Source organism: Mycena indigotica, assembly GCF_014461135.1.
Source record: "Mycena indigotica strain 171206Taipei chromosome Unknown Mind.scaff0001, whole genome shotgun sequence".
NCBI lineage: Eukaryota > Fungi > Basidiomycota > Agaricomycetes > Agaricales > Mycenaceae > Mycena > Mycena indigotica.
The window spans coordinates 2,988,992-2,998,922 of record NW_023503000.1 but is presented as its reverse complement, the minus strand read 5'-3'; the positions used below and the strand labels follow the sequence as shown (position 1 = coordinate 2,998,922).

Genomic DNA, 9,931 nt, shown 5'->3' with positions numbered 1-9,931 from the left:
CTGGAGCTGATTTTCAGTTCGAACAGCTAATTGGAGGCGATTGTTCATCTCGTCCTTGTCCTGAGCGAGAGTCGCATTCACAATCACCAGCTGTTGGATTTGGGTCTTCAACGCGATGAGCAGTGGCTTTTCCCCCTTGTCCTCTCCTTGGAATCGGTCGTCTGTCGCTTCATGAAGTCCAGTTAAGGCTAAAAGACAATCTAAATAGCGTTCAAATTTGAATTGCGGTGAGTCGGAAATACTAGCCTTTGGTGGGATTCTTGGACTCTTCGCTCATGGCTATGGTGGATGTTAATGGTTATGATGTTAATGAGTAAGACTGGATCAAGATCATCTAGGACGAAAAAACTTCAGACTGGACGTCGACATGATCTCGCTCCGGTTATTTAACAGGATAGTCGTACTACGACTATCCTGTTTCTTGAACACCTAACACTCATGTCTTCTCCTGACGCTTTCGACCCCGCCGTCTTCCGAGGCTTCTCGAAGGCTCAAATCATTCAGTCTGCCCAAACACTGAGTCCAGGAAGTCCCCAAGACCTTAGCTTGTTTACCTCGGCAACAGACGGTTCAACTAATGCTGCCACATCGCCACTGGGACCATTGCGGTTGTCAGTGCACCAACTTAAAACTTGGTATCCTATTCACGAACATTCCATTCTACCAGGACTGCTCTGGACGATAACCCTTTCAAGCGGGCCAATAGCAATAGCCCCATAGGTGCTTTTTCGCACAACAGGAGCCTTATTGCCCGAACACCAAGACCTGGTACACCAGCACCGAGCACTAGTCGAATAAGTCGCTGGTGCTTGCCCACTTCCGCTACCACTGCCTTTGCCTGTTCCCGTCCCAGAACCGTTCTCGTTGCTGTCAGAAGGCTCCTCCTCAGTCGTGTTATCCAAGATGCATCGAATCAGGAGCTGCAGGTGTCTCCAGACGAGCTTGACTGTGGTCCACCAACAAGTCCCAGTCCGGGTCGCCTTCGAATTTCGCGAGCCCGAGCAAGCGAAGACACTGTTACAGTGCGGGAAACAGGTGACCCAGTCGAGCCTGACAATACAGAGGCTGAGCCGTAACTGTAGCTCGAATACGAGTACGAGTCCGAATAATCGCTTTGCGAGTCGCCAAGCATGCTTGCGCTATCTGGACCACGATAGCTCAACGACCTCGGCACGACACTGAACGACCCACTACCACCAGACTGGGAGGGACTTCGGGTGAGCGAAAAGGTGTTGGTGCCGTTAACAGTGCGAACACTGACAGAGTTGGAGCAAAGAGTGCTCCTCCCCCGTTGTGCCTGTTGTCCGACTCGCGCTCCGACTTTCACTATTGCTGCTGGTGGTTGTTGCGTTGCTCCTCTGACTCCGACTGTCCGCTGACAAGAATACATCGTCCGAGCTGCCCGATGCAGCACTTGAGCGATTATATGCCTCGTCAAGCTGGCCCATAGACCAACGACGAGCACCAAGTCCCCTTCTTCGTCCCGCAATAGCACGAGGGTCGCCACGATACACATATTCCTCTCCAGTAATGACACTGTCGTCAACAGTACCAGCATGGTGCGAGGAGATAAGAGAAGATTTTCGGCGGATGTTTCGGTATCTGAACCCGCAAACGAATCGTCCAGAATTGGTGGACGATGGACGGCTTCCCTATAAAACGAATTAGAAAAAGGAGCAAGTAACAAGCTAAATGACACACCAAAGACGTTCGACTCATTTCTGCCTCTCGAGCATGCTTTCAGTAGCGAGCCGTTCAACACCATCTTCGTATACCATTTGAAACGGGACCAGCAGGTCGACAAGTGTGTCGCGCCTGGTTCACCTCTATAGCACCAGTCAGACATATCAATGTCAATAAGGCAAAAAAACATACCACTTTGAAGTCGGGCAGCGACAGTTCCAACATCATCTCCTGCGCTCGGGTTGGGCAGGGCATACTTTGCAGTTGATCCAACCCAACAATACCACGTCCGCCTCCAGGTTGCAATGCATAAAAGGAGTAGAAGACGCGGGTAGAGTAAAGCTTGGCATCGTTGTCAGCGATAAGGTGGCGAAGCATAAACATTGTGGAACCAGAGCTGCGAAGCCTGAAAAGGAGGAAATAATGAGTACGTGTGCTTATGTAAATCACCGATTCTGGGTTTTGAGCATAGGCTTTCGATTTAGCTACCCTTAGGCTAGGGGTGCCGCTGGCTGCACTTCCACGTCTTCTACTTCGGAAACTAGGCGAGCGACCACTTCGCAGACTGGTAGCATCGTCCGCCAAACGACGGATCGCGAATAAGTCTTCTGACGAAGGTTGGTCGCGTTCGCTAGGCAATGGAGGAAGAGGGTGGTCGTTGCTGCTTTTCGAAGACGCCCTGTCGCTCGAAGACGAGGGCGACTTTCCGGATGCACGCGCTGGGGTCCGTTCCTTCCATAACGCCACTATATTCCGCACGGAATAGGGAACTGCCCTGTGGCGGGATGGAAGGGGAGTTGTTGTAGTACGTGATTGTGTGTCGGTGTTGCAACATGATAGTTCAGCATATTTGCGACTAGGGCATTTGTTGGTCGTTGTGGACGGACTTCGTAAAGTCTACAAGCGTTGGATGAAATGTGGATCTTCTGCGGCTCAGGCTCCGGAGCACGCAATTCCAATAATCTTGGATCAGCCTCTAGATAGACATGATGGGCAGGGGTCGGATGGCTCTGCGAATTCATGGTGGGGGGAGCACCATCGTTGAACTTGGCCGGAACACAACGACGACGGCTTGGAAGGCCACTCTGGCGATGCGTCGAGATCTCGACCATCACCTGGCGAAGGATTAGTCGAGTTGTGCTCAAATTGTCTTGACTAACTGGGAGTTCAACTTGTTCTGGAGGCAATGCAGGAGCTTGAGCAGCATTCCGAAGATGTTGGTGGATATTTGCTACCGATTGAATATGCAGCAGCAGCTTGAAGCCTGAACATGCTCAGTCATGAATGAGTTTTTGTGTCACCCAGATTGCGGTGGTTTATGGTAACGTTCGCGATTTGGGCCTAGTTCTTCAGCTGGGCCAAGAAGACAGTAGTGGGTGAATATGTACCTCTTTCTCACAAGTTAGACGTTTCCCCTTGGAAAGATTGCGCACCGAAGAACTCAGATGACGACACGCAACAGACGGAGAATTATAGTGAGAAATAATGAGCCATTTGTACAGTGGCCACTGGTTATGAGCGAGCCGCTCCGAAACCAGTGACCACTGCGTTGAATCAGCGCAAGCCAGATGAAGTTTGAGTTGGGGGGGAATTTGTCACAGTGTGACCGAAGGTGACATGGCATTGTATATATAGGTACACAACTTAGGCTAGTGCGACGAAACAACAGAGCATCTGAGGACTATAAGAAAGTATCTACGTGCCGATCGGTTTATGGAATGTTTCTTGCCATTCAGACCACGTGGGATGCTGGCGGTGAAGTTTGGCGAGTAACTGCGCCAATGCGAAGCATTCTACCCTCGACAGTCCTGGACCAGTAAGATGCGCAGTCAGCTCCTGAATATTTTGCTCGAATGGTACGTGAAACAAGCTGAGAATGCGAATATGGGTCGTCGTAAAATCTTGGCCGATCAAAGAATAGAGATCAATTGGCGTCCGTATGTCGCAGCCTTGGAATACTGCCAAGTGGGAAGACAGATCTGGACAAATTCCTGCCAAAAGTCCAGCCAGAGATGACGGGTTCTTCGGAGTATGATGCTTCCGATCGATATTCAACCGTGCTCGAAGACTTTGTCCGAGAGCCACACATTGGGCTTTCGTCATCCGAGGACCTTCGAACCGAGGCAGCAACTCGTCCATTTCATGTTTGGGAGGGGCCCAAAAAAGACCTTCGATTCGAATTTGCGTGTCGATCAATGTTTCAGCGACCAGGCTAGAGAGATCGAGCATTTGATGAATTCCGTGATGATTAAGCAGTCGGAGGTGAGAGGAAAGTGGGGGTTGGATGGTTGCAAGAAAGCTCTCGAGACTTGGCTCTGACATGTTGGTATTGGATACCATGCAACCGTGTGCCGGAATCAAAGCTGACGAATTGGCTGTGGATTCCACATCGCCGGATTGTTGTGGAGTTATCGCACTACCCTTAGCGATGTCAACTACCTGCGAGGGCATGCTATCAAGAGCTGACTGTGATGGCGCGGAACTGGGAGCTATGCAGGTGTTTGCTGCAATCGAAGTTGACGGTTTAGCCGTGGATTCCAGACGACCGGATGACGGATGAGTTATTGTGCCCATGTAGGTAGCGACCACCTGCGAAGGCGTCTCGAGAGTTGACCACGACGGAGCGAAATAGGAATTAGGAGCCATGGAAGCATTGTTGACGGTGTTGTTGACGGTGTTGTTGACGGTAGAAATACATGGTTCAGCAGCGAGAACATCCGATTCACGAATTGTGTTAGTTTGACTGAGGTTGGATTCCAAGCATCTAAGGTTGTTGATATCAGTAGTCCTCTTGGGCGGTACCTCAAGACGTACATATTGTCTTCTTCGGAGCAGGTGTAGGTTCATCTGTTTGCAAGGGGCGCTTTTGCGACACCCTCGCCATCGTTTCATTGGTTTCGTCTCGATGGAAGGAGTTTCCGCTTGCGACAGATGTAAGCGCCCTGCGGTAGCTCGTGTTGCGTTTTTCACTATCGGGCAAGTTGGTCTGGATGACCTGATCTTCGAGCTGAGACTCGGGTAACTGGCTCTGTATAATTTGGTCGTCGTTTGGGGGCCAAGTCTGCCCTAAATTGGCCTTCGAACTCAGATTTCGGTGACAGGCTAGCACGAAGTCCATACTGATGTTCGAACTGGGACTCGGGTAACTGGCTCTGCGTAATTCGGCCGTGGTTTGGGGAGTCGATGTCTACCATGGGTTGGTCGTCGGACCCAGATTTCGGTGACGGGCTAGCGCGAGGTCCATACCGATCTTCGAACTGGAACTCGGGTGACTGGCTCTGTGTAATTCGGCCGTGGTTTGGGGAGTCAATGTCTGGCATGGGTTGGTCTTCCGTGTCCGAGTCAGGCTCAGATTCCGGTGATGTGCTAGTAGGAGGTCCATATGCCTGTTCGAGTCGTGACTGGCGTAGTTGGTAATGTGAGGTTTAGTGATAAATTATCGCAATACCACGTACGATGATTTCATGATAGCGCTGTCGATTATCGCGCAAAATTTCAGGGTCTTCGTTTAGGTCGTCAATCGGTTGTCTTTGTTCTGGGGCTGCGCTCAAGTCATGACAATTAAGAAAAGCCCTGCGTATTGTGTTGGAATGACAACCAAGAATAGCCGCAAGTTGATGCTCATTGTAATGCTCCTTCAGCGCACGACATATGACGCGAGCGCAATGGGCTCGAGCGCGTTTAACGCTGAATAAGTGAGTACTATGGACAGTGACAATCTGGAGAGCGTACCTTTCCCCGGTACTCGTCCTTTTGTTTGGCGAGCGAGCAGATGCCGAACGATTAGCGGCCTTGGCGGGATGGGGAGGTGAGCTTGCGACAACTCAGAGTTTTGGATTGCACCTTCTTTGGGGGGGACATGGCGGCTCTGTGGAAGATATTTGGAGCCGTAAGAGGACATTTATGAGGAATCCAGCCGCAGTCCGTGGCTGTGAGTTGAATGGCGAGTTAAGCTTCGACGGGTAAACTTTAACTCGAAATCGCCAACTGAAGGAGATAGACGAAGTCGGTAGGCTTGGTTTTCCCGTTGCTAACGGCCTCCTCTTCCTCGCCAGACTCAAGCTCCTCGACCACTGGCTCGTCTTCGCCTGCATCCTTCGCCTTTTTTATCTTGAGGAACGCTCGGAAGTTGTGTTTACGAAGATCCGCGACGATGAGGGGCTTTTTGCCATTTGAAAGCAAGAAGGTTGCGCAGCAAAATTGTATTACTGCACGTGAAGCCGAAGCCTGAGGTTAATTGGACAACAGCCTAGTAGAGACTCCAAGCTGAACCGGTGGAGAATCCATATGGTATGGTTGGGAGTGAGAGAGCTGGTGAACGTAGCGGCGCAGGGCGGCGCGGAAGAGAAGTGTCACGAATCAGCAGAAACGTTGATTTTCATCAGTCGTCAACACTTTCCTGGGCCAAAGAGGAGGAGCAATAACTACAATATTAAATAATAACGGGAGAAATGTATGTATGATACATGTATAGAACAAATCTATCTCATCTCTGCTGTCGTCATCGTCATGGCTGTAGCTACTTATCTTCAACTTCGCCCTCCAAAACAACTTCGAGGATTCCTTTGAGTTTCGTGCGCTCCTTCAACAACAACGCGTAGACCTCAATGGTGACGTCTGCCAATAACTTAGCTCATGGAGATGTATGGGGCAATCATACCAAGGTTGAGCACGGCTCGGACAGATCCATCTTGTCCTCGATGGAAAATGATTGAATTGACAAGGTCGTTCAGCGTGTTTTCGACCGTTTCGGACAGATGGTCGGACAAGTGTTGATGGCTGACATTGCGGAGGCTATAGTCAGCGCCTTCATCGGGGCGATGTAAACGATTTTGAAGGCATCAAGGTCGAATTTTCCTGTCTCCTCGTCGCGGTGTTTGCCGAGCTCGTTGAGGATAGCGACATTCGTCTAGGAAGGACATCAGGAACAATATATATTATTACAGAAAACAAACCTTTCCAGCACCAGCCTGGGCACAAAGTAAGATCGGCTCGTCCGTTCCAAATGCAATGGGATAGAGTTTGCTTTGGACGGGATGGAGGCGTGGAACAGTGAAGGTGGGTTGCCCAAGTAGGCATGCTCGCAATGGGTACGAAATCCATGTCTGGAATGGCTTTCTTTTTGGGAGCGGGTACGTGAATTTCATCGTAACCCTTCCTGGTGCGTTTGAAAGAGCATTCTGGGAGCTTGCATTTCTTGTTGGACCTAAGATGACCGCCCTGGCTGAATATCATACTCTCCACGGTCCGTTTTGGTTGCAGGGAGCTAGAGTATGTCGTGTTTCTGTTCATCAACATCCATAACATCATACGGCTTGGATTTGCCAGCCTGACGATTCCCCAAAGCTCGCGAAGAATCCAACCCACGCCCCTTTCCCTCATCGCAACCTCCACGTTAACTCGCTCATCAGCATCACTTTGCATTTGTGCACCCGACGATGAGATCGCGACCTTTGAGGAATCTGGCTTTGATATGGAAACTTTGATATTCGAGGAGTTCATTCTCGCAGTCACGCAAACTCGGCTCGGAGCCAAGAATCGAGAGAACACTGAGGTTGTTTACTCGGCAGCGGTGACTAGGTCAGGGTAAATTTCTGAAACTTGACGTTGAACCCAGAATGCGTCGATGGCGTGAGGGGAAACGATGTCTTTGTCGGACTTGACCTTTGCGCTCTGGGCAGACTCGCCTCCAATAACAAACTCGCCCGAATCCTCCTCTGCTTGTTCTACAGGGCCATCGTCTGCTTCCTTTTCTCGTCGTCTGAGTCATCTCCAATGTCAAACCGTTCTGCCTCGTCATCGTCCTGCTCCTCCTCATCGAACACAACCGCAATTCCAACCTCATCATCCAGGCCCATATTTTGACGTCGAGATCCTTGAGGTGTCATCTTCGGCGCTGTAGTCGGTGATTTTTCTTCGAAGGACTGACAAGCTGCGAGAATTGCTCGTTGTTTACGCGGGCTGAAAGGATTTCTTTTAACTCGGTTTTCTTGTTGAAGTCTTCTCGTTTTTGAGCGTCTCGAGTACCAGGTCGGCAGCACTCCGAACGACGTCTTCCGAGGGAAGTATGGACAGATGACAGAATGAGCTCGTAGACTTCGCGCGTCTCGACTTTCCTGGGTCGATAAGTAAGGCCCGCTCCTTGTTCTTCGTCGTCTCAGTCATTTCCGATGTCAAACCGTTCTTCCTCGTCATCCTCCGACTATCCGCTGTGATTTGGCACGGTTGGATGGATTGACTGGGAGGGGCAACTCAGTTCCCCGTTTGATGGTCGTTGAATGAGGAGGAGTTGGTGGCGACTTCAGCTCTGTATAGAGATCATCGGGATGGAAGGGTATTCGTTCTGCACAAGAAACAGTTTTCCGATGTGTTGATGCGTGAAGCGGCGGACGTGATGGAAGCAACAGACTATATCTAGGGCAGCCAGCGCCCATTTGCCTGATACAAGCGCAGGAGCGTCATTAATGGAGGAGGGTCGAAAGAGTTCAAGCGGAGGAGTGTGGTATGAATATTGTGTCTACATTCGCCACCGACTTGGAGGATGATCAGCATTTTTCGCGGAGCTTAGCCCTATGACGAACCTTTTTCTAGTCCGTTTGGCATCTTGGTCTCCTCCTTGCGGTATTTCCGGCCTCGAGATCCCCAGTTTTGATGCTCATCTGCACTGTCAATGGTGCACCAAACGACGCGAGGCACTCTTGAGCCATTTTTGGCCATCTCGCAAGAACCATGGCGCCGGCTTCCTGCAACGATATTACTTCAGCTTGGTTTCGGCGTCGAGAAACGAGAAACAACTGACGAATTTGCCAGGATTTGTTTTTGAAGTTCTTGTCCGAAACCTCTATGTTCTTCTTGTAGTCCTTGACTCCTCTGTCGACTGCTTCGAGTTGGCATCGAAAGTGCTTGCGGGCGGCAGCTGTTGTTAGAGGCATGACATGTCAGTTTCGATTCCTGCATGGCCGTTTTGAACTCCAGGCCTGTAGGAAAGAACTTCAACTCGTCCACTAGAAAGCGTCAAAACGCTTGTGAAGGCCTCAGACGGAGAGGACCATCTTTAAGTTCGGTACTGTTTAATAATTACTAGTATTAGTTGGAGTCTAACTTGCTAGTAAATGGACGACAGAACAGCATACCCTCGGTGCGCAATAGCCTGAGTACGTGTATGGCCATGGCAGTTGGAAAGAGACTGTTGCCACTGGGAGTTGGAGTTGAATGGCTTCGAGACAGATGGAGTTGTGAAGCAGCCAACTAGTACTAGTATGTCACACAATCGTGCCACCAAGCCTCACTGAGTCCAGTTACTGGAAAGACTTCCGAGTCAAGTTCAGCATTGCATTGGTGTAGAGTATTGGTAAGCGGGTATAGAACGTGGCATGGAATACAAAAAGGCACCCTTAGGCTTCTTCAGGAACGGTACTATCCTCTTCAACAATCTCAACCGCAGAGAAAGCAGCATTCATGGCACGAACCGCGGTCCGCGAGGAACCGAGGAGACTATCGGCCTGCAATCTCACCGTCGTCAAGGTCTCTTCAGCTCGAATGAGAAGTTGGTGATCAAAGGCCTGCTCGCGGGATCCGGAGAGCCTGAGTGTGGTCATTTGGGTTTCAAGCTCGACGATTTTCTTGAGGGATGATTCGCGGCTATGAGTGATTTCGATGATAGTCGCCCTGAGATTGACGATCATGATCTTGTTGTTCGTCAGTGAACTAGTTATAGCCGCCATGCTCCCTGTTGAGAATTCGCCTGCGAAGGTGGAATTTGAGCCGTTGTGCAAAATCCTATAGCTTGTAGGAACGCGAGCAAGTTGAGCAGCAAGGATGGTACTTACCTTCAGAGCAGGATCCTCTTCCGAGTCACGCGATTCGATATCCTGTACATAAATAGTGGGTATTTGTAATGCTTCATAACGAAAAAAATGCACCATGCGATCTACGGGTGGGCCATCATTTCGGGGGAGCAGAGGTAGCACCTCTTTGTAGAGCGAAACAACGATCGAAGAAGGTTAGAGGTAGTGAGTTGGCTTTGTTGCTTTTGCGGCGAGTGCAAAGAATATTGGGGAAATGTGGGGCAAGGATAGGCTCATTGCACGATTGATGAATCGCTACTGAGCTGAAAGCCATCTTAAACAAGCGTATGGTGGCGCTGGCGGCAGTTTCGTTATATTCACCAAACAATGGCCAATAGTCTACCAAGAACGAAGAATGGCAGTCAGTAAAGTCGGCGAGTATGATTCTTTGGTCAGAAACG

At 50.1% G+C, this 9,931-nt stretch overlaps 3 protein-coding genes across 3 annotated transcripts; all 3 read right to left on the bottom strand.

Moving 5' to 3' along the window:
- Positions 1-3,378: 3,378 nt before the first annotated feature.
- Positions 3,379-5,544, bottom strand: MIND_00089000 (uncharacterized protein; the record flags this gene model as incomplete). Its single annotated transcript, XM_037357844.1, has 5 exons — positions 3,379-4,447; positions 4,804-5,084; positions 5,139-5,370; positions 5,416-5,474; positions 5,527-5,544. The coding sequence occupies 5 exons, from the start codon at positions 5,542-5,544 to the stop codon at positions 3,379-3,381; spliced, it is 1,659 nt and encodes a 552-aa protein (XP_037225754.1).
- An 868-nt stretch (positions 5,545-6,412) lies between these two features.
- MIND_00088900 (uncharacterized protein) lies at positions 6,413-6,830 on the bottom strand (the record flags this gene model as incomplete). Its single annotated transcript, XM_037357843.1, has 2 exons — positions 6,413-6,592; positions 6,639-6,830. 2 exons carry the CDS (start codon positions 6,828-6,830, stop codon positions 6,413-6,415), a joined length of 372 nt encoding a protein of 123 aa, XP_037225753.1.
- Positions 6,831-9,077: 2,247 nt separating this feature from the next.
- On the bottom strand, positions 9,078-9,464 carry MIND_00088700 (uncharacterized protein; the record flags this gene model as incomplete). Its single annotated transcript, XM_037357842.1, has 1 exon — positions 9,078-9,464. The coding sequence occupies exon 1, from the start codon at positions 9,405-9,407 to the stop codon at positions 9,078-9,080; it is 330 nt and encodes a 109-aa protein (XP_037225752.1). The 5' UTR covers positions 9,408-9,464.
- Positions 9,465-9,931: the final 467 nt, after the last annotated feature.